General features: G+C 40.5%; 1 protein-coding gene across 2 annotated transcripts in view; it reads left to right on the forward strand.

Annotated features, from left to right (window-relative positions):
• Positions 1–25169, forward strand: part of PDGFD (platelet derived growth factor D) — a 146360-nt gene that overhangs the window by 115835 nt on the left and 5356 nt on the right. For both annotated transcript variants that reach the window (XM_075140081.1, XM_075140080.1), the window contains exons 4-6: positions 943–1002; positions 5665–5866; positions 18371–18585. In XM_075140081.1, the coding sequence (XP_074996182.1) occupies positions 943–1002; positions 5665–5866; positions 18371–18585 (477 nt within the window). The remainder of the gene's footprint in view (positions 1–942; positions 1003–5664; positions 5867–18370; positions 18586–25169) is intronic.

The raw sequence follows: 25169 nt of genomic DNA on the forward strand, positions 1-25169 counted from the left end.
TTCATTATTTAAGTAATGATTGCCCATCACTCATCAGACAAGTGGATTGGGATTCAGGTGACCACGTCAATATATACAATTTTGACATCTGTATCTAAGTTAGTCCTCCCAGGCTCCCTTTATAGACAATGGAGAGAAAAAAGCATTTTTGGGATGCAATGTCATCCCAAATTAAGCTTCTAAAATAGATCAGATGATTTGCACCCTAAAAATGCTAGTTTAAGTTGACTGTAAATGGAAACAAGAGCGACTAGATTAGATGTTTGCTTTGTAGATGTCCAAAGGTAGATGAGATGAATCCCATCCCTGTGCTCAAATTAATCATAAATGCCCAGGGGTTTTGTGCGATGACACTTCTAATGTGAATGTACTGTGGCTGTGTTTTTTGATGTAAAGGACATAGTACCATTCAGTGCTCTGCACAGATGAGCAAGTCTTGTTCAGCACAAGCACCAAAAACAGCACAGTCACGTTAGGACTACATTTCAAATGGATTAGATTACCCTGCTTTTCACCTTGGCTAATAGTACCAGCATATTAGCGTGTCCATATTTCTTCCAGAATGGATCAGTTTGGGGAACAGCATTAATACTCTGATTGTAGACATACAGGGGTGGTGTTTAATGTTTTGTTGGAAGATAAATGTAATGCTCTTGACCAGATTAGGTCCTGCTATGCAAAGCAGCGTATATCGTATTACAAATAATAATAATACCTATCTTTGCCCCAGCAAGCTTACAAGGAGCTAGTTTGTAAACAATGAAAAGGAAGGAACCTGAATGCAAGTAGCATTATTTAGGAATGACGCATGGCAAGGGCCTCTTGCATTACAGAGGTTTGAAAAAGGTGACAGATGTTGAATGCTGAGACATTTTTTAGGTTCTGCAGTAAATTTAGGACATTGCCTTAACGGTGATTTTTCCTGTGGGTTTTTCCCCTTAGGATGATTTCCAGCATGCAGCCTCAGAAACCAACTGGGAGTCAGTCACAAGCTCTGTCTCAGTAAGTAATTTCTTATATTTTGCCCATGGATGGATTGATAGGATGACGTGAATCGAACTCACTAAAATGGCACCTGCACAGAGAAACCATGTATTCACCTTTGGCAGAGGATGAAATAAGTGTTTATCCAACTCATACTGGAGTCAGCTAGTGTGTTTTTAAGGAGAAAAGATTCAGGATATGCCATCAGCTGTTGTAACCACATGAGATAGCTGTTGGGAAACATTTCTTGCTTTCAAACTCATCTTGCCAAGATGAAAGTACAAGATAAGCTCCTTACAATTTTCAATTGTAAAATGTCTTGACCTAAATACAAGACTATACTTAAAACAGGCTGGCAGGAAAATGGATCTAGCTTTTCATTGTCAATACTGAGATTTTTTAATGTGTTTGTAATAAAATATTATATCTGAAGTCTCCATATTCAGCAGTAAAATGAGACTTAGGAAAAAAAAAAGAAAAAGAAAGAAAGAAAACAAGTAATCCAATATAAAATTTTATTTTTCTCTTCATTACATTTGATTTGTGTCATTGGCCAAAAATCTGCCCCTTCTTTCATTTCCCAAGTAAGATTAAATTCTGGGGAATGGCAATGTAGCATCAGAATTCATAATACGGACAGTCCTCTCCTGTGTGCTCTGCTGGCTGGTCAGCACCATGTCACATCTCTTATAAACTCCTCTTAAAACACATGAGACAAAGCAGGCTTGAGACTAATGTTTGGAGCATTCATGGAAGAGGGTTTAGTGATGGCACCTTTGTTACCATAGCTGCCAGGAGTTGCAAGTGCAGGAGCAGTAAATAAAATATGAGTAAATTCTACTGATTATTGTCCAAGCCAGGCAGCGACTAGAGAGAAAATTCTGTATTGCCAAAATTAGAAGAGGTTAAGCCAACCTCACTCATGTTTACCCTTGAGTTTGCAAATGACACTTGCCCTTCATGATACAATACATTGATAGCCTTGAATTAATTGTGCTGAAAGTCCTGAGTAGTAATGTTAGCAGGGCTGAGATCTACTGGATATGCCAAGTAGGAGATGCTAAAGCACTCTTTTACTGAAAGACATAAATTCATTTTTCATTCTAATATGGGCTTGGGAAAAAAATCTATATGATAGAATATTTTGTTTAAAAATATGGTAGGCTGATACTTGAAAATGTAAGCCTAGGGCTCCCTCATCAGGTAACTATGAAAATGAGATCAAGTGTATGGTAAACGCCATGTTAGTCATCCTCCTTAACATTGTAAGGCACATAATATGCCAAACAATAATCCAGTATTCTTTTCATATTGAAAAAAAAGGTTTATTTATCTTTTACATCTATTTGTTTCTGAAAAGTTGTTGTTAATGTGTTACAGGTAGGGGAGTTCAGTACAAATATTACAGGTAGCAAGCTGATGCCCAAGGTCACATGGAAACCTACAGCTAAACCAGAAGCAGAACCCCAGTTTCATTGGTTTTCCCATGCCATCCCCTATCTAATAAAACATACCTTCTTCCACTGGCCGTGCATCGCACCCACTAGCCCTTTCTTATCCTCAGGGAAAATAAGGTAGAGGGGTTGAGTAATTTTTCCCAAAGGCACCAAGGAAAAAGTCTGAGGACATCCAAATTCTTCAGGAGAGAAAGGTTCAGGGATTCTGCTGTGGTCCTGAGGGGCAGAAGGACAGACTCAGACCATTTCGTTGCTGATAAAATGACTTACTGTTCTGCTGATACTCAGTATGGCAGATCTAAGTTTTACCTCTCAAACCCACGGACAACTCAAAGACTCATTTTAGGATCTGGGTACATTACAACTCTCAGAATGAAAATTTGAGGGTGAGCAAATTTATTCTTCCTTGTCTGATGTCACATCACAAACCATACTTCTGTTTTGGTTTTTGTTTTTTTTTTCTCAGAAAGCTAAAACCAATACTTCTGCCCTTAAACCAGCATCGCAAATCCAGAAAAAAAAGGAAACAAAGTTCCATTATTTGTGAAGTAAAGTTATGACCAACAAACAACTGATGCACATCGAACTTCATGTCGGCTTCACAATGCAGATAGAAAATATAAAAGAATGGGGGAATAGAAATTAAGGGTAAAAGCACTGACAAAAAAGATACCTTTGTGTCCCATGAAATTAAAAATGAGTTCAGTGCTTTTAAGAAACGTAGAAGAGGTCATAATGTGGGAGATTTTTGCTCTTCACTGCTTCTTGCATTTCATTCTTCCTTTGGCCCTCTCTTTGGATGTGATCTCAGAAGCCAGAGGACAATGAGCACAAGCTCTTTAAAGCTAGCGCCTCGTTGTTGGCAGGACAACAGAGAGGCAGTTGGGTTGGCAGCTCTGAAGTTGCTTTTGGGCCTGTCACACGATGTCGCTGCCAGTAGGTTATCTGAGCTGTTGAAATAATTCCTCTTGACTTGGCTGTCACTGAGAAAAAGTTAAGCTTTCTTCTGTGTGTGAACGAGGTTGCAAAAATCTCTTGAGTAGGAGTTTTTATATGAAAAGAAAATGGGGGATCCCTGCTGCCGGTATGAGTTTGAAATGCCCTGCAAATTCACAGCCTGACCTGCAGTTCTGTAAGAAATGCACAGTTGAACACGTGAAAAAAACTGTCGCATCGTCTAAGCCACACACCTATGGCCTGATTTTTATGCTGCTGTTTCTTCAGCATCCTTGCACCATCTCCCTCACTTTTAAAAGGTAGTTGGGGACTGACGTTTCCCTGTTGGGCTGCAGTCACAGATGAGCCATGAGCTCCACTGAGCTCTCCTCAATAAGCAAGTAGCATTTGGGTGCATTTTTCTTTTGTAACCTCAATAACTGCGTTAGCACGCTGCATGATACCCGCCTACAGCACAGTCTTTCCTGCAGCATTGTTTTAGGTAACAACACTGTGTTCACTTTGCTGGTGTGAGCTTTTCATCTCCTGGGGCTCCCATCTCTCTGCGGTCTCTATTCCAAGCCACTTAGAAGTCAGAAGAGATGCTTTGAGGTGTGCTTTCCCTTTTAGTGGGTCATGAATTTTTACAGCCATCTGCACTGTGTCTTATTTAGCACTGCATTGTAGAGGCGTTGCAGTCACAAGTGGGCCCTCTGAAACTTCTTGTGCTGTTGGCGATAAGCAGTAAAGCACAGCTATGCTTTCTTGACCGCACTTGCCATCTTTTCTATTTCTTCTCTTTCTTGTTTTCAATAATTTGGACTATCCGTACTTGCAGCAAACATATGCAGTAAAATATAAAGGATTGTTAATTTTGTGATATAACTTACAGTTAAAGAGAAAATTTTTATTTTAAAAGACATTTTAAAAGAGTTTAAAACTATTTTAGTAAGCATTGAAGGACACAACCCTGCAAACAAGTGAGTAACTTTTTACTCAAATGAATTGGCCTTTCCCTTACTACCCAACTGAGTGAAGTTAATCACAAAGATTAATAGTTTAACATATGCATTTGCTTGGGAGATGAGGCAAAAAATTATTTTGGGGAGCCATTAATTTTAAATGGCATATTGCTGCTACATTACTTCAGAGCTAGGTTTTCATGAGAGAAGAGGGTTTCCAGGGGTTTTCCCCCAATGTTTTAACTTTTAAGACCAAAATCCAAAGAGAACTCTTGTGCTACATTATGCTTCTTGTAGGACAAAATCAGTTATTTTAATTGTGGTTCTTCAGAAAGTAACAGATCTGCATTAATAGTTTTTCTTGCACATATTTTACACATACTGTGAGGCTTTGTGGTTGGAAAGGGGAAAAAGTGATATCAGGGTAGTGAATTATGTGATTCTAAATAACGATTATTAAAAATGTTTAAAGTCCTCTCCAGTAAAAGTGAAATTGCTGCAATCTTTCTGTCAAAGTCAAGTTGTGCCACAAGTTCAGTGGGAACCAAGTACCCGCAGAGAATGGTACTTGGCCCTTCCTGGCTGGAAATAATATTCCATTTGGTATTATGATATAATTGTGAGGATATCATTATGTTGGTAATCCCAATATTCATTGTTACATTGCTGAGATCCAAATATCACGGTTTTTCTCGTTTGCTTACTAACTTGTATTTTTGGTAAAAGGGTGGAAGAATGGTCATTCATCGGTATTTCATAGCACATTTAGTTCTTGGGAATAAAGGGGCATCTTTTCAAGCCTTTAACCAAGCCAAATTTGTTGTCCAAATTGACCAGGGAAAGAAAGACAATCTAGTGGACTTGTTGCCTTTGTCTTCCTCTGCTCTGGTTTCTGATCTGCCTATTATGGATTTACCAACAGAGCTGGCAGAGCTGTGAAGGCACCACCCCAGCACCACAAGGCACCTCTGTTCTGTGGTCATGGCCATCACAGTGGTTTCAAAAGACATTTCCATTACATCTTTGTATATGTGCACACCATTGTCCCCTTTGAGGAGTAGGTGTGCATGTTGACAGTCCAGCGGTGGCAGTTCTTCCAGTCCCTGCATCTCCTCTGGGATTTGTTTGGGAGTTCCTTGATGTCTCTTCTCCTTGCAAAAGAAAACACAGGCATAGCAAAGCCTGACCCAGCTAAGGACTTCAAAAGATGGCCCAAAGTAGCTGTTTCAGTCAATAACGAGACAAGTTTCTCAGTAACTGTTTTCAATTGTTTTAAGTGGTGCTGTAATTTATTCCAAGTACACTGAGATGTATGTCACTCTTAGGGGGTATCCTATCCCTCTCCATCAGTGACTGACCCTACGCTCACGGCAGAAGCACTGGATCAGACCATTGCTGCATTTGACACGGTGGAGGATCTGCTCAAACACTTTAACCCGGACTCCTGGCAAGAAGATCTCGAGAATTTGTACACAGACAGTGGCCACCATTATCGAGGCAGGAGCTACCACGACAGGAAGTCCAAAGGTAGGAAATGACGCTATATACATACTTTGGGGCAAGACCAGGCTATTCCTTCACTCCTCACAGGAATGTCCATTGGTAAGGTATTGGATTCTGGTGCCTGTATTCCCGTTGGAGCCACAGGGCAAGCTACCACCTGTTAAAACCAGGGATAAGTCATTTAATCCTTAATAATTTTCTTACTGAGTAGGATCTCACCTGAGAAATCAGACTGAAAACTGCCCATCGTTATGATGAATTCACAAATAAAAACATAGACCCATGTGTAAAGGACAGATGGTTCTCAGCTTCACCCTCTTAAACATTGCTTTGTGTGTAAGGCATGGGGCTCCTAATTACCTGCACTATCATCCTCCTTTAAATACCCTGCTTAGGGATTTTTCTCTGTTGAGTGAGGAATAATCACTTTTATCACATTCTGCTTAGGAAAGCATCTGGTGCAGACACCTGTATGTGCAGCTGGTTTTTTAAGATGTGAACATCTCACTGTTTTTCATTATCTTGGTTGGGAACATTATTATGGTTTAACATCTTTGTCTGTAATTGAGCAAAGCACACATTTCTGGGTTATGTTTCTTGTTTCCTTCTGTTAGTTCAAATCATCCACCAAATGGTAAAGCAAAGGGATGTTAAGCTAGCAGTACAAACACATAATGATAAAGAAACCCTGTTTAGAAGAGACAGTCGTGCTCTGGGGCAACGCTGCACTGAAGGGCCCGATGAAATTGCCCTTTATGTGCAAGCACAGGTCTAGGAGGTCTGTAGGGTTCTCCAAGATGACAGTTGCTGTAGTTTTCACAGAAGATCTGGAGTGAAATATTTCATACGAGTTCTCTTCTTAATATTCTTCCATTTCCAAGATAAGTATTCATATGCCGCCTTCTTTATAATTTTATAAATATAATGCCCAAGCCACAGTTCTGATTCTGTGCAATCCACAATTTATTTGCATCTCAAATCCCATCCCCCTTATGTTAAGTGTGTGCTAAGCAGGGAGAGAGGATTTTAATTCTGTTTGTAACTTACTTGCTATCAAATGATGAGGCTTTAATGTGCTTTGATCTGAAAAAGGATACATAGGCTGCATCTGTATTAGGAAAAATAGTGCCAAGGGGTGTTCCAGGCCCTGAAATCCAATCATCAAGTTGCTAAATTGTCAGCCTGGTCTCTGCTTAGTTTTGGCCCAGGCCAAGCGTCATTCTCGGAGGTCATTGCTGGGCAAAACCAGGAGTTGGCAGAGGCCAGCTGCCGTTCCTGGTGGGCATTTGCTTGTGGCCACCCTGTCTTGGAGGGTGAGAGGTTTATGATAGGGGTGTGGGCTGTCCCATGGCTGCTGCCCTTTGTGCAGGAGAATGACCTCAGGCACATACAAAGTATTAGTAGATACTCAGCCAACTTGCCTACAGTTTCCAAGACATGTTGGCTGTCTGGTTTTGGGCTCAGGAATCTGTGATAAAGCCCTGAGCCCTGAGCATTGAAAAATTGAACCCCTTTACTTTGTTCCATTTTGGCACGTCAGAAATTTCAGGCAACCACAACAGCCCGTGTTTTGTGAAAAACGTCACCTGACTGCTGCTGCATCGCTTCTGAGATCAGTTTGATCTCATTTAGGGGCCTGTGAAACGTGAGCTGTGTGTCCCTTATTCCCGGTCCGGATTTGGCACCGATAGACATACATACGAAAGAAATAAAGGGTCTGTTTTGATTTTAATAGAAGCTGATTAGAAACCTGGATCCTGTACTGATTCTGCTCTCCACATTTCATTTGATTCTCAGATCATATTTGGCCTAGTACCCCTTATGTTTAAATGACCACATATATATAAAATAGCCTTTGCTGCTTTATTGATGCTGATCATGTACGCTACAGGTATCAATCTGATCTGGTAGTGCTCGGAAAATTCAGATGCCTGAAGGTTTCTCCATTTAATATAAATGTAATTCAGTCTCTTGCGTAACAAAACACTGTAAAAGACATAAAGAATTTTCCAGTTATTATTTTAACACTTTATTTATTTTAATAGTTTTTTTTGTTGCTGTTTTGGTTACAGGAATAAGGAAAAAAAAGTTTTATAACAGGTTGTTTTTTGTCTTCAAACTAAAGGCCAAATTCCCCGACTGTTAGCAGCCCTCTGGACAAAAGTACCTCACCACAATCAAATCCTTAAAAAAATTCAGTGAAGAATTTTTATTTAGTCATAAACTTTTGACAAGATTAAAGGCTTGTTCTTGGATGATGTCAGGAGTAGGGAGTAGCTTTAACAAGTCCTTAAATTAGAAATGCTTGGTGGCTTTTAAACACAGACACTGTGGATCTCTGAGGAATGTTTATAGGATAACCTTGCAGCAAAAAGAGCAATAGATTATATCATCATTTATTTCAGATATCTGTTTCTGCTTCCAGCTTTATCCTTAGTTAGAACAGCCCTGAGGCAGATTAGAACAATTTGATGTAATCTCTGCCTATCTTTCACAGCATTTTCAGAACATGTCATATAAATGGTATAAATGAATCACTAATGATTTCGCTCCTACCCAACTCCCTGTCCATACCAAATTGTGCCACAAAATTGAGCTTGAGAGGCGGTGTTGCTGAATGCCAATTCTGATAACAGGGATATGTGATAAGTGACATTTAAATGGTATGTTTTCTTAATTTGGCAATATCTAATCCACAAAGGTAAGGATCAGGGTCAAGGAAATAAGAAGTAAAGTATTTTAGCATAGCTGAAACTCACAGAATCACAGAATACATGGAGTGGGAAGGTGCATCAGGAGATAGTCCAATCCCCTTGCTCAAGGCAGGGTCACCAACAGCAGGTTTCTTGGGACAATGGCCAGTCAAGTCTTGAATATCTCTGAGGATGGAGACTACACAACCTCTCTGGGCAACCTGTGTCTGACCACCTTTGGAACAAATTAAAAAAAAAAACAACAGTTTTTTTTAAAGGTTTAAATAAGTTTTCCTGTATTACAGTTTGTGTCCAATACCTCTTGTCCTTTCAAAGACTCTGTTTCCATCTTCTTTACTCCCTCCCATCATGTATTTGTGCACAGTTATAAGATTGATCCTTTCCTGGATACCTCCTGCAAGAACCTTAAAGATGAAGAGTGTGTTGATTAAATCTATATGTATGATAACTCCATTCCATCTACAAAGTCTGATCTCACACCTCTACAACACTGATACAACTCTATTGAGTTAAATGCATTTTTTTCTATTTACACTATTGAAGTGAGATATTGGTATCAGGTATTTCTCACTAATAACCACATGAAGTTTTAAATTTAATTCTACATATATTCAGTGAGGGTTGCTGTTAACAACTCCAGTAGAAGTCAGCTACAGAACTGAAGTGAAACCCAGACTGGAATTAAAGGACAGAAAAAAAAGGGGAAGATACACATTCGCATTTTCAAAACCCTTAAATGAGAGGCCTTGTATAAGCTATAAACTACAGTGTACACCTCCTACATGAAAATATGACAAGTAGATGTTTCAAATAACAACTTTGCAGCAGTTGTAAAGATACTCAGAAAGGTTTGTTAGCCATTGCTGCATTTTAGAAACTCTGAAGCTATGAATATTGAGCCTTAAGCTCATCCTAAACTCCTAGGAAAAAAGCAGGTCATAACAAATAAAGTATATCCCTTAAAATAATTCCTTTTGCATTGCTGTAATATGCTGTAGCTGACCTCAGTGTCGTAGTAATTTGGCTATTAGAAATATAAAGCATCTCTAAAAGGATATCACTGGCTATTGGATTATTTAATACTGTTCTTAGCAAGAACACAGGTAAATATAAAAAAGAAAACAGCCATACTCTACAGCTGAACTTCTAGACAAATAGGTCTCTATTCTTTTACAGAGTCATAAGGCGCATTCAGACACGTTTGAAGGAAACCTCTTCATCCTACAATTTAAATTTTTGAAAGCATCAATGTATCTGCTTGATAATAGATAGAAGAGCTCCTCAGAGATACTGTTGTAAACAGTTCCAATCATCAATTAAACATCATTTAACTTTTCCCACATGCTTGTTTGCATTTATCTTTTGTTGTTCACTCTGAAGTTTTACATCCCATTGAAAAAGGCTTTATAATTTTTAAAAGACAAGACCTCTGCCTGTGAAATGGCTTGTGTACAACTGAAGAAAGAAAGAAGAAAGAAAAAGTTCACTGTTTCTCATCATAGAAGTAGATCCAAATGTCTAGGGGATGGCAGCTAGAGAAAGGGATCATCTTTAAAATGGAAAATTTTTTTCACAGATAAACCTAGGAAGCAGGAACACATGTGGATAGATACATTCTGGTAATTAACAAGACTACACATGCTTCTGAGCTCATTTTGTTTTTGGGAAATAGTATGCAAGAAGCCTTTGGCTATTAGAAGAAATTAATCAGGTGGGACATTCTTGCAATAACATCTGTCTGCAATGACAGCTTTACAGGTTAAATAAATAAACACTTGCTGGCAGAGCCACACTGCTCTCTGGAAGGGGAGCAGTGAGATGAGACCACAAGTCTTCATGGAATGTTTCTACTGTCCATTGCCAGACAGGTTCCCAAGATCAGGCAAGTCCTTAACAATAGTTTTTAATTGTCACTAGTTACCATGGTCTAGCAAGAAGTTAAAATTTTAACTCATGAATGTAATTTCTCAGGGGTTTGCAAACAGTGGCCAATAAATTGCTGCAAACGTCCATGTACTCTTCCTTGAAAGGTTCTGGGATGGCTGCCAGCAAGTTTCAGTGCACCAGACAGGGAGTGCAGGCACCACAAATGCTGAATGCCCACTCCTTCATGGCAAATGAGAATATTCCAAGTAGATGGAATACCTTCTCAAAGAGCTGCTAATTTAAGGTATTCCCTGTGCTTAAAAAACAGGGTATTTCTTCCACCCTTCTTCAGTTGGGAACCAAGTTGTCTGTTGCATGCAAACTACACACGTTCATTCATTTCACAATCTAATTCAGATCTACATCTGTACTCTTCCCTCTCTGTGACAAACGAGATTTTCCCTCATGCTTTACATGACATTGTCGGTCATTGCAGTGAAAGCTTTTCTTATTAAACCCTTTTTTAAAATGCTAGTGAAATTTGCAGTGTATTATTTATCACTGGAATAAGCTATTCAATTCCATTGATTTCAATGAAGCTATGTCCATTTACGACACTGATGGTTTGGCCTGCTTTTGCTACTTGACCCATACCACAGCTGATAATTGGTTTGCCAGTCTATAATAGGCCCATATATTGTGAACCTTGTTTCATGCGGACAGTTACAATCCCACTGAAATTCTGATCTCTCTTTCCTCTAAAATAATAGCTGCTGTATTGAGGAGATTTCTCTTGGCATTGTGATTCGGTAGTAAATCCAAATTGCAGCATCTCCCCAGCTCCCACAAGAAAGACTTGGACAGATCCCAAAGTCTTCAGGTATATTTAACGAAGTACTTATTGTGGTATCATTAAGCATGTGCAGTGGAACAGTGATTACCATCAGCCATAAGAGTTGAAGACTAAAAGCGACAGGGTTTGGTCAACATTCGATATGGAGAAGAATAATTTCTCCACTGTCAGTGCATTTAGGTGATTTAACCAGTGGAAGTCGTGACTTTTTATCATATGCATGGGGCTGCATTTTCCAACTCAAGTTCAACCACACAATAGCTTCAGTCAGCTACAGCACTGCTCTGAATGTCTTTGACTGCTTGTACAGTACTTCTATTCTACCTGACACAGCCCTGGCACACACCTTTGTGCTAGTGGAGCATGAATGCTGGGGATAGAGGGTTCAATACATTCATAGATCTCTGAGAAATTCCATGCTCTATAGGAGGAATTTTTTAAAGCCAAGAGTCAAAATTAAAACAGCAGCACAACAACGTTTGATATAAACTGTAAGCCACACATGAAAAAGGATGAGAGTCAAACTGGAACTGAACTCTGGATCCCCACTTGACACACGATGCTCCAATCACACTGCAGCTCCATCCCTTGCTGATGCACAAAATATGAACCGGGGCAAGCTAACAAGTGCCGGCCCTTTTCATGAGTACATCTCTTTAGCTGCCAAAAAGAGCACAAGAGTTAGAAATTTTAGCAGAATTGGCACTGGTTTGCATGCCTTTGGCAGGAGGCCCAAGGAGATGTAGATTTCTGCTTGACATCCAGGGGAGGATGGTCAGTGGCTGGGAAGTCTCTGAGCCCATTCCCTGTATAATGTGGGCAAGTCCTTTCAGTGAGAGTTAGGTATTTTAACATCTTTGAGGATCTAAGCCTTATAGTCTGTCTACATACAGATGATTCTTAACGTGCCCTGTCGTCAACATAGTCTGGTGCTGAGTGTCATGCTGAAATCTGGTTCCACACATCCACATTGCCTTCATAACAGACCAAAATTAGACTTTTAAACCTTATTTGTCCATATGGATAGTGATGTCAATACCCTTTCAGGAAGGACAGCAGACATATAGGCATTGTGGCAGTTTAGTATCAATCATAGATTAATAGAATAATTTTGGTTACAAGGACACTCTGTGGATCATCTCATCCAAACCTCTGCTCAGTGCAGGACCAACCTCGAAGTTAAATCAGGTTACTTAGGGCATTCTCTAGTGAAGTTTTGAATATTTCCAACTAGAGCAATACCACAAGCTTTTGGATAACTTGTCCCAGTGTTTGACCATCCTCATAGTGATTAGTTTTTCTTTAGAGCTCACTGAAATGTCCCTTGCTGCAACTTGTGATTTTTGCCCCTTGTATTTTTGCTGTGCACATCCGAGAAGGGACTGGCTTCATCCTACCTGTAGCCCTTTCTAGATAGCTTATTAGATTTAGATAGATTATTAGAATCCCCTTTAGTCTTCTTTCCAGACTAAACAAATGTGGTTCCCTCAGCCTCACTGTGGCCATTTTGGACCAGCACTTTAACCATCATGGTCACCCTTCACTGAACTCCTAGTTTGTTCATCCTTCTCTTCTGCTGGAGGGGGCTCAAAACTGAACACAGTACTCCAGATGCAGGTTCATAAGAGCTGAATGAAGGGGAGTATTCATCTCCCTCAACCTGCTGCCCCATTCTCCCTAATGCAGCTCAGTGTGCAGCCTCTGTCACTGCAAGGCAAACAGCTGACTCGTTCAGCCTGCTCTCTACCAGGATGCCAAAGCTTTTTCTGCAAAGATTCTGCTTAGCCAGTGTGTCCCCAGTCTGGACTGATGCATGGGGTTATTCCATGTCAGGTGCAGGAATTTCCATTTGTCATCACTGAACCTCGTGAGGTTTTTGCCAGCACATTTCTCCAGCCTGCTGAGGTCCTTCTGAAAGGCAGCCCTCCAGCACGTGGACAAATTTCCCCAGTGTGATGTCACTGACAAACTTGCTGAGGGTTCACGTCATTCCATTGTTCAGATCATTAGTGAAGATCTTTAGCAGTATTGACCCCAGTGTTACCCCCTGAGGAACACTGCTAGTAACCAACCACCAGTTGTACTTGAAATTGCTGATCATTTTGCTCAAGCCTCTTGGACCTTCTGGTTATCTACTGAATTTGTAGTCCACCTACCCCATTATATCTCAGCAGTTTGGCGACAAGGATGCTATGGATCACTGTCAAAAATCAGCAGATGCCTCTGCTGCTTTCACCTCATCCAGCCAGACAGTTGTCTCAACATAGCAGACTCTTAGATTGGTCCATCACAATTTGCCATTGATAAATCTGTTCTGGCTGTTCCCAGTCACCTTCTTGTCTTTCATGTGCATGAACATCGCTTCCAGGAGGATTTTACCCTTAATTTTACGATGGGCTGAGGTTAAGCTGACTGCTCTGCACCTGCCTGAATTCTTCTTGCCTTGCTTGTGGATGGTCTTGACATAGAAACATAGGATCATAGAATACCAGGTTGGAAGTGACCTCAAGGATCATCTGGTCCAACCTTTCTTGTCAAAAGCACGGTCTAGACAAGATGGCCCAGCACCCTGTCCAGCTGAATCTTAAAAGTGTCCAATGTTGGGGAATCTACTACTTCCCTGGGGAGATTATTCCAATGGCTGATTGTTCTTATTGTGACAAATTTTTCCTCTTGTGTCCAATCAGAATCTCCTCAGGAGTAACTTGTACCCATAAGTGGTACGCGTGGTATTGGAATAGTGTGGCAAGGCGGCTACCACCACTTACACCTCAGCTCTGGTCTGTGGCTGATGCATGAAAAAAAGCATAAAATGTTCAGATATGACAATATTAGGGCCGTGTATGAATTTGGAACAGATAAAGTGTTAAAAGAAACCGTAACAGACCGCCTGTCCTTTTAAAATCAATCAGTGACCAGCAGCACAGGTTTTCTCTCCCCTCCAATCTTTAAGGCTGTCCCTTCTGAATAAGACATGGTATTAGCTGCAGTCCCTGATTTCAGTGCTGACCTGTGATTAAGATCAATTTTTCAAGGTAAACACATGCCATAGCACTATGTGAAATGAGGATGGATTTAAGCATAGGATTTAAGGGGGAGGGGGGGTAAACCCTGTACCCCAGGTATCCAGCTTACTGCTCCGGTGCATCTTTTTATGTCTGCCTTGCCTTTAAATTGAATCTCTGATGCAGACATTCTGTAATAATACTTTGAAGTTATTTGCATCCTGTCTACAGAACCTTTTAGTTCTAGTTTTAAATTAAGGACTCCAGTGGTTTCAGTCCTTGATAAGTAAAGCAGCAGGATTTCACACCAATCACACCAAGGCTCGGTTACATTTTAGTCACAGCAGTGAAGTGATGCATGAAACGGACTGTACTGTAAAATCTCATTGTTATATGGATGAGGAAATGGACTGGTTCCAGACAGTAAAACAATCCCAAGACAGGGAAAAAAGCATATCGAAGCTTTCAGCAGAGAGAGTTGTTCAGAGCAAAATGTGTTCTTTTGTTAGGGGGCTGCAAACCATGGTCTAAAGCTAATTAGGCAATGGGAGCTGTTCTTGGGTGTCAGTGTGATACTACCAGGGTACAGTATACACTGTTCACAGAAGACATTGCACACTCGCCTTATCCCACCAAGTGCTGGATTTCTGTAGAGTAGAGTGAAAAAGAACGTAGGCATTTACCTCCACTTGAGGATGACTTGTGTATCTCTTAAGCCTGTTGCTTCTCTGCTTGCAGTTATTTATTTTCATGATTTCAGCATCACTAAAATAAGACCTTTCTGCTATTGTATTTGTCCATTTCAACCTGGACTCCGATACCCAAGAAATGCCAAAGTGCAGAGAATTCACATCTTAACTGATAACTGTGGGATTTGAGGTCCTGAAAACTGCTTATAAGTGAGGATCAGAATGCCTTGAGTATGAAAACAAGGAGAATTCATACAATTTTCCACTGGAAAATTTCGCATAGTTTTTTCAAAAATAGTTCATCATAGAAAAATACACTAAATAAAATGTATTTTGCTACTTGTTGGTTTCAGAATTCCTGAAGAATGCATCCAGAAAAAGTTTTGAGTCCTCATTGAAAATAGCAGATTCCTTCATACTGCATAGGGAAAAAATTATCCCAATTATCTGGTTATTCCCTCCTATGCTTCAAGCAAGTCAACAGCTCTCCACAGTACTGACTCTGCTACAGCCTAAGAGACCCTGCAAAGACTTCTGAAAGTCATCAGAACTAGGTTTTTGAAGGCTAGTGAGCAAAGCCTTCCTTCCAGTGAAAGCCCTTTGCCAGGTCACCCCTTGCCATTTAAATTGAGCAGCTTAAGCACTGAAGCTAATATGTGTAGCACTGTGATGGATAATATGCTCTCTGCAGGAAAGCCCCCCCGCCCTGGTCCTTTAAATGCCAATGCTTTCCCTCTCCACCAGTCTCGTTACAAAGACTCATTTCTGTGTTGATAACACAGCAGTGATAATAGGTGTCAGCTCAATGCAGGAAGGAGGACTGTTGAGCCTGGGGCGAAATTTCATGTGATACAGCAAATTTTGTTCAGTGCCCTGGACATCTTCTCCTGGACACAGATGTCTGTTCATGTGACCTGGGTCTGGGCCCTCTTTAATGACCAGTTTGTTGCTGGAAGCCTTGTTTCTTGTGCTGCCTCAGCAGGAGGCATTGCAATCACAGGCTGAATTAAGCCTTTGAGCATTTTATTCTAACTCTGTCTAGAGATGTGCCATTGGCAAATGCCGTCCTAGTCCACGGCCAGCCTGTCCCGCTAGGAGCCTGCTCGTGTTGGTATCCATTCCCCTGGATTGCTGCCGTGCCAGAGTCTTTGCCCTCAAGAAATCTCATTATTCAGAATATTCTCTGCCCTCTTCTTCCTTTGATTAATTTTTCCTTCATGTCAATTGGCTGAAATGAATAGTAGCCAGATACCTCTTTGCTTTTTCGGTAAGCAAAGCTGATGGCAAAGGTCCTGATGAGAATGTTTAGAGGAGTGGGAAACACTTCCCTGCGAGAAGAATTAGCCTGAGAGCCTGCAACGAGAAGGGGTGGCTTTGTGGAATGACAGGGGAGAAAAAAATATCATCCGTTAAAGCAAAGAAATCAATATTCTCTGGACTTCTAAGTCCTGGCTGTGGACATTCGGACTGTATTTTTCTCCCAGTGCATGAGTATACCAGCAGCCCCATTGATTTTGTGCTTATATCAGGAGGATGATCTATACCTCTTTTGGAGAGATGCTAGCTCTCTGGAGAGAACCACGGAGATTTCATGGCGAGATGTATCACAATTGCTATAAAATCGCAATTTATCTGCTAAGTTTTTTTTGACTTGCCAGAGAAGTGAAGCTGCTATGATTTTATAATAGCACTCATGACATTTACGTACCCTTGCCTCTTGCATATCTGCCTTGTGAATATCTCCAGGCCAGAATGTAAAGGTGCATGATATTTACAAATCACAGCTTTTTCCACGATTTACTTTGTGATGTTGACAAGGGCTGAGTCACAGTCGGTATGAAGCATTGTAGCGCTCCTGTCTTTGTTGGAGGTTTTCACATGTTTATAGTAATGCACAAGCATAGGTGCACTCAGGACCAGAGGTGCTGTCGAGCTATTCAACATGCCTATGAAAATCTGAAATGTTCACAAACATCTCAGTTCTCATTTGAGCTGTTCCTGTTTTCCTGTTGATGTATCTGTTTGTTAGAAAATACTGTTTGGGGTGGGAAGGGCTTATTTTTAGTCTGCTGTACCCTCCAGTCATTTTCTGCTATTTTTCTTTGTTCTTTGTCTTAATTTATATTTTGAGTGTAATTTACTTGTCTTTTAAAAAAGAATGTTCGTATAATTAATGATTTGTCAGTGAGACGCGGTGTTTCTGGTTTTCAGTTTTCCATTTTTTTCTGAAATTTGAAGATCTGAATCAAAAGAAGATGAATTCTTCAGCTTTCAAGTTCGATGAGTTCAAAATGCATTTTAATTCTCTTTCTGATTCTCAGTTTCAATCCAGAGGACCTCACTTCTAAACACAAGTTCACATGTCCTCCGATCCTGAACGAATTATTGAACTTTTGAACACTTAGTTGGTGGACAGAATCCTAAGGAAAAGAAGAAAGTAGAAAAGGAGGGAAAAAGAAATCAGAAGACTTCTATAGAAATAAAACTCATTCAATTTGTTACTTTTATCTGTGTTACAATTGTGGAAAATGTACTTATGGAAGGGGTTTTTTTGTTTTGTTTTAGCCTTACAAGCTAAAGCTAGAAACAGCACTTAAGCTCACAGTTGATAGTCTATAAGTTATTTTTATGGTTGGCTTTACTACTTGTTTGCATGACACATCTCACAGAGATACCAGCCTTCTAAACATCAACCAACTACTGGCATTCAATGAAGCTCATTAGTTTTAATTGTATTTATTTGTATGCCTATTATAGTAGCATTTACCAGCTGAAATTAATATTGCCTAGATTGATTTCTCTGTCAGTTATCTAGACTCTATCCATAAACAATACAGACAGGCAACTTGAGAAAGCAAGTCATGCCGCCTGTCCTAAATGCCCTTTTGAGGAAGGGATGAATCACTCTCCGAAGGCATTTCTTTTCTGACCACAGGAAGAGCCTTGTTTAAAGCGTTTGCCTTTTGCATACCTGCAGCTAGGCCAAAGGAATTGTGCCCATAATAAAAAAACAAGAGCTCATCATCTAAGTAAGCCAGGTATAAGCAGGGGGAGGAAGACAGTAGCGGAGGTGGAATCTCTTACCCAAGGATCCAGCAAATCAGTGACAGGGCAAATAAAATAACCAGTCTTCAGCTTTGAGGCCAGTATTTCACTTCAAGCCTTCCCTTCACCTTTATAGTCAGTGTGAGCTCTGCTATGGGAGTCAGTGGGAGCAGGATGAGAGTCTGGATGGCTACCTGTAATGATTTAAAATTGCTGGGTTTATGTTTATCTGTTCAGAAATCACTGCTATACTTCACACATTTTCCAACCAGTGTCACATCACTTTGTGTTATTGGCTGCCTGGGGAGTGGAATAAACCAGAGAAGTGTCCCACTCAAACCTCTTTTGCATTGCAGTTGACCTGGACAGGTTGAATGATGATGTGAAACGTTACAGCTGCACTCCGAGAAACTACTCTGTCAATTTAAGGGAGGAACTGAAGCTGACAAATGTAGTTTTCTTCCCCCGCTGCCTCCTTGTCCAGCGCTGCGGAGGAAACTGTGGCTGCGGGACTTCGAACTGGAAATCCTGCACGTGCATGTCAGGGAAAACAGTGAAAAAATATCATGAGGTATTTTAACTCTTTTTCTTTTCTTTGGTACTTCTTTCGGGTATTTATTGCTTATGTGGATCCTGAAGGCTTTTCTCAGAGCTATGTGTGCTGCTTATGTTGATTATCATGTTATATTGATCGTGCTATATCATTTTACATTATCATTATCATTATGCTATATCATGTTATATTATCATTATCATGTTATATTATCATGCTTATATTGATTATCATGGTGGATCTGCAGTGCAAAAATCAATGGGCAAAAATCACTGACCACAGTGAAGTGTCATAGGCAAAGATGTTATGATTGAGAGAGACCAGAGTGTTTAAGTGAATGCCCACTGTGGTCACCACTCTTCCTGAGGTGAAGGATCTGCTTAGGCTTCCAGACAGGTTCAGGTAGCTTGAGGGTGGAGCCTAGATTTAGATAACGTCATTGCTCTTGCTGTCCGTGCCAGATACCGGCTTGGTACCTCGTGGAGCAGCATTCACACCTTCCACTGCAGTAAGCCCACGGAGTCAACCTGCTGGAAGGCCTGACTTTAAATAAGTTTAATATTATGTCTTCAATGTCACATTACAATATATACATAGCAGTACAGCTTCAGGATACTGCAGTTTCTCTTTTTTCAGAACTTCCACTATTTTATTGATTAACTTCTGCCTTTGGGATATACGGTGGATACAAACAATCACCCAGCGATTTACATTTGGAAGTAGTGAATGAGCAGAGTGGAAGGAGGTTATGTATATGTTAGAAAGGGGTGTTAGCAGGTATTTGTGGGTAAGTTAATTTAGAAGAAGTTGGAGAAAACTTTTGCCACCTCTCTATGTGGATGCTACCACAGCATCCTAGTGAACTTTGTTGCAAGAATGAGCCTTACGTTGGACTGACTTTTCCCAGCGAAGGACTGCTACAACCCCTGGAAATATTCTTTTTGGTAACACAGAGACATGTGTTCCTTGAGGCATTTGACTGCACTTCCCTTTTTGTGTGCTATATCTTTTAAACTTATGACTGTGCTTGGAAATGACAATTAAGTCACTTGTAAACTCTCTTCCCTTCCAGATTTATTACCTGTAAGAAGCCGCTGAATCTTTCGGCCTTAGCTTTTTTCCCCACTCAGCAATTTTTTAGGAAGGCAAAATTTTTGCATGAGAACAAAGTCCATCATATTTCTTTTTAAGCCATTCAGAACACATTTAGAGAGGAAAAAAAACAAAGAAACAGCATTTTATATTCTTGCCTCTAAATCATTATTTTCAGAACCAGACATGAAAAATGTTCACTCAAGTGAACATATCTAGGAAAGTTATTTGGTATTATCCTTTCAATTGTCTGAAAGTAGGTAGCTGCATACCATGCTGACTTAATTTCTGACACATATCTCTTACAAGAGCCTGATTTGCCACTTGGCTTAAGTCTCAAGTGAAAATGAACTTTATGGACTTTAAATCTGGATGTCACGTGGGCTCATACCATAAAGACATTAACCCAGGAGACCCTAGGGCTGCGAGGGTCAGACCTTTGCCTCGCTGTGAGCAGTGTGGTTACTCTTTTCCAAAGTAGGAGATTTTTCTCACAATTAACTGCAGAATACAGCATACTCCACATCAGCTAGGACTAGAGAATAGTTAATATTTTATCTGCTTTTAAACAAGATGCAGGGGATGACCCTGGTAATTACAGAGTGGAAAGCCTTATCTCAGTGGTAGACAAGTTAATTGGAAAAAAAATTAATAGGTATAAAACACCTAGATGACTATGAGCTGATAAAATGAACTCAGAAGGCCTTATGTATGAATAAATATTTATACAGCACCACAACATTGTACAAGAATGGTAAAAGACCTGGCACTTCTCCTTCAGAGAGCAAACAGTCGACCAGACAAGATCAGACGTAGATTAGAAGATGGTTAAGAGATAAAGAGCAAAGAGATGAGCAATTTTCTACATAGGAAGTGGCTATCTGTGGGTGCCCCCAGCACGCGGATTAAGTGTTATTTCATGTATGATCAATCTGGAGGGAGGTGAACAGAGAGGTGACAAAGATGACAGCTAGCACAGGAGATAACATACTTTAACAGCAGAGAAGTCTGTGCGGGATTTCAGAAGGCCTATGTAACTATAACTGCGGTTTAGAAAAGCAGCAAGCATTAGGACGAGCAGTCTCGACTGTTTATTCATATAACACTGGGTGCGTGAGGGGAGGAGGGAGAAATGAGGGGTGGAAGTTGGACTAAAGGTCAAGTCGTGAATCACTGTGAAGAGCTTCAGGAAAACAGTTGTTTAGTGCATTGGTGATGGGAATAAAACAAGTGACAGTCTTCTGCAGGAATAGAGGTGAACAGGGAGTAACACAGCAAATACTTACTATGGCCTGGATAAATTGGTGGGGTGCTTATACTGGGTTTTGACCGTTGGTGCTTAGAAGGATACAGGCAGGAGTAGAAAAGATATACAGAAGCCAAAAACATACATCAAGAGAGATACAGGAGAAGATACACATAGAAAACATTTGTAAGGAAAGTGGCTCAAAAGTTTTGGATCGTTTCATTTAGAAAAAACTGAGAGTAAGAGAAGACAGTGAAAGACGGAAAATAGTGAACAGGAAAATAGGAAAATTAGGTCTTCCTAAATAATCTTTTCCTTAAGAAAAGAACAAGTAGAGTCTGAGAGAGATTGAAAGGGAACTAATTTAAAATGATAAAAAGGAATTTGATTTTTTTGCACAGTAAATCTATATGGAATTTCAACGCTTAGATATGAGTGGTGCATAATTCAGAAGGATTCTGAAAGAATTAGAAGTAAAATATAAACTAAAGAATCCTGGGTCACATCTGTATCAGAACTTAAGCCAACTATTGACAGTACCTAGAAAAAAAAAACTTCTTATAAACAGGTTATCAAGCACTTATTTTTTATCAGCTGTTTGGGAGCATCTGGTGCTGGGACACCGGAATATCACACTAACCAGGTATTGGTCAGAAGCAGGATGTCACAACATATGTCCGTCGCACATTAGTCGATAAATTCAGGAAATTCAATATTCACACTAATAAATCACTGCTAATTTATTTCACTAGTCCTTTGTTCTCTGAAAACCATATGAATTCAAGACAGCATTTCAGCTTTAACATTAAATGGCTTTTGTAAGTTTAAATTTAAACTTAATCCCTTAGGGATGAATTAACAACTCACTGAGCAGAAATTTAGCCAAGTGGCTCCCATTAACATGAGTGGAAGTCATGCAGATAAATTCACGTATGACATACTAAAGATGTGTCCATTAATTTTAGTCCAAAATATTTTCCACTTTATTATTATTATTATTATTAGCCACGCACAGCTAATCAGTTTTATACTTTATTCTCCTTCGACACGTAACTCTAATTTTATTTAAATGCCTGGCAGTAAAAGCACTGAGGAGGGGCCTCTCGACATGCCAGTTTCAGAACCATGGAGCTGGTTTACTCTTTTTGAAGCCAATTTGAAACCCGCTAATCTTAACCAAAAAGCCTGTAGTTGCATAACGAAGGACAGAGCTTCACACTTTATGAAATCCCCAGTGCTGTTAAATTGGTTAAAAATCTCTGCCTTCTGCTGCAGGAGAATGTAGGCCAGATTCAAACACAAGTCTCAATTACTTTGATTTACTTGCAAAAGACACCAGAAGGAAGTATAAGGCAGTGGAACAAAGAAGGCGTTTCTAGCAGCTGAAACTGAGTCCTGCAGACCCCAGACAGCTTCTCCTGCCAGGCTGATTTTGCCTAACCACTATCCTGGAGCTTCATCTACTGAGCTCCTGGACCCACCAGAGCTACTTGTCCTGCACATGGGTATGCTTGTCCTCAACAGTAAAAATGAGACTGGAAATCACTTAAAAGTTGTCTGGCATTTCTGAGCCTCCCAGTAGTTCTGGGTGAGAAAGACAGGCAGGCAAACTTTCCAGAAGCGGTAGGCTCCTTTTTGGCTTTGTAGCCAGCGCCTTGCAGTGCCGGAGTAGCTGCATGCAGGCAGCTGTGGGGACACTAGTGCCCAGAGTGTTTGTTGAGAGAGAGGCTTCAAGTCCAGAGAGATTTCAAGGTTATCTTCTCCTTATGCTCTTAATGTTTTTTTCGTTCCCCCTTAGTTCCTATTCAAAGCCTCACACTGTACTCATCTCCGAGCGCTCCCTCCCAGTATCGCAGGACTAATAGCTATCACGTGTAGCCTTTAATTTCCCTAAGCTGTGAGTGCTGCTCCAGTTCCCTGAACAGACTGTACAGCTCTTTCCTATCACGTCCAATTGTAAGAAATAATGCAACAGCAGGGAAAAATGAGAAAATGAGAATGCCACGGTAAGGGGTATCTTTTTCTTTATTGCCCTGGGAAATGCTAGTAATGAGGTCTCGGATCCTTTTTATAACCTGGAAGTTTGCCATAACTTTACCAAAATACTTAGCAGTTTCCAGAAGTAAACGGGTTCATAACTTGAGTAAACAGATAGTTTTATGGTGGGTTTTTTTTGCAGGAGTCTTGTGCTGCTCTGTGGTTTTCCACGGCTTCTGGGTTTTCTTGAGACCAGCGCTCATGGACAAATACTCATGACTTACCACATAATGTCACGAACCCTGCAAACCAAACAGGCCAAGTGCTGGCAGCGTCTCAAAACATCTCTCAGGCACGGTCTACCATAAGTGATACAGAGTTATGTCGCAGGGCTCCGTGCAGGGGAAAGACAAAGCAATTGATGGAAATGGATGCCGCACACCTTAATCAAACGCTCACGTCTATTGCTGTCTAACTTGCTAAAGGGGAGCTGAAATGAAAATGTGTTTTCCATTGCAGTGCATTTCTGTGGAAATGCCTGGAGCCGGTCTTTAAAGAGAGGGAGGCTCTAAACCTGGAGGTCACCCAGCCCAGAGGAGGTGTGGGGGAGCTCAGGCCAGGACTCAGTTCAGCTCAGGCTGCGGCTGTGCCATGTGCCCAGCATGCACATACCTCAGAGAAACAAGAAATCGGTTTCCCCGTCTCATTGCTGTAACTGATGAGATGTGAAATGAGTTTCCGTGAGGAATAAATGCTCTTAAGGTAGCAACCAGAATTTGTCAGAGTGTATAAACCTCCACAAACACAGTGCTGAGCAACACAGCTCAAAGGCATATAAGGAAAAAAGCAAAGTGGTAAAAGCTGATTGCATCTTTTACCCACTTACTTGTCTCTCCTGTAAAGACTGATGCATTTTTCACTGTCCTTATGGTGCTTCCTCCCCCACCCCCGCCCCTTTTTGAAGCGTTATACCTCCACTCAGGTTTCATGTTGACTGAAGCTTGTCTGGTGCCTTCACAGGACATACATCTCAACGACAAGGTTTAGATTAGTGTTGGGGTGGTTACTTCATAACCTCTTGCTGCCCTGAGAGAGGTAGCAGGCACCTCAGAGTACCTACACAATACTAAGTCTTTGCACAAGTTGCTGGGGCATAGAAACAGCTTTAACTGGACCCAACATTGTAAAGGGAAAACAAGACAGTAGGGAATATTATTGGGGAGAAAAGAACAGGGGAGCAGGGGAGAAAATAAAAAAGTGACATGGGACTTCAGGAAGACAGAGGAGTTGTTACAATAGAGTTAAGAAATGTAACTAATACAATTTGGTATTGTGTGGGCTTTTTTTCTTTTCTTTTTCGTTCTTTTTTTTCAGAGAAATGACAACCAAACCTTAAGGAGGCACTTGAGAGACCAGACAATAATTCTCACCCTGTCTTTACACAGGGAAACATAAGATAACTGGGCAAAAATTATACAAATGCTGCTGATACAACAAAGGAAATTTGCTAGGGGATTAAAAAGAGCTAGTGTCATCAAACTAGTGTACAAGGAATATGATTGTTGTATGTCCTGGAGTTGATAGTACATGTATAAAGGAGATAAAAGGTTGTTATGGTAATAAAGGCACAGAATTAACCTGACAAAAGAGTTAATGCATAGAAATATTATACAAGAAGCAGCAACGGCATTTATTTGGAATGCAAATACAAGGAAACAGAATGAGTCAGAAATGACTGCTAGGTCACAGGATGAGCAGAGAGAGCACAGAGGTGCAGTGGGAGAAAAAAGGTTCATTTTTTACTAGATGAAAACGAAAGTTCTTGGGATGACATCTGGAAGCTAAGCAAGTGAGACATCCTGTGATACCTGTCTGGGCAGAGAGGCAATTTGGGAAGGGGGAACACCTGTACCTGGTCAGTGAAAAAGCAATAGCTGGAGCCATAATGCGTGACAAGATCACCAAAAGTGAGGGTCTTGTTGATGTCACGTGTGTCAAAAACATCATAGCTTTAGTGACTGTTTCAGATGCCTGAGTTGTAAGCCAATTAAAATTTTTTCCCATGTTTGCTGTGTTAAAACCAGGTGTTTCTTATTCATACAACTAAAAAAATAGAATCAATAATCCCATCTACATTTAATAATCCCTTAGTTTGAATGCTACCACTGATCAGCAAATGAACTCTTTTTTCTTGTTTCTGATATCCTGTTATCCTGTAATTATCTCTGGTAAGAAAGAATACAGCTTTGGGTCTGTGTCGTTGTTTTAGGCTATGTTCCTACTAGAA

Source organism: Calonectris borealis, chromosome 1 (assembly GCF_964195595.1).
Source record: "Calonectris borealis chromosome 1, bCalBor7.hap1.2, whole genome shotgun sequence".
Lineage (NCBI taxonomy): Eukaryota > Metazoa > Chordata > Aves > Procellariiformes > Procellariidae > Calonectris > Calonectris borealis.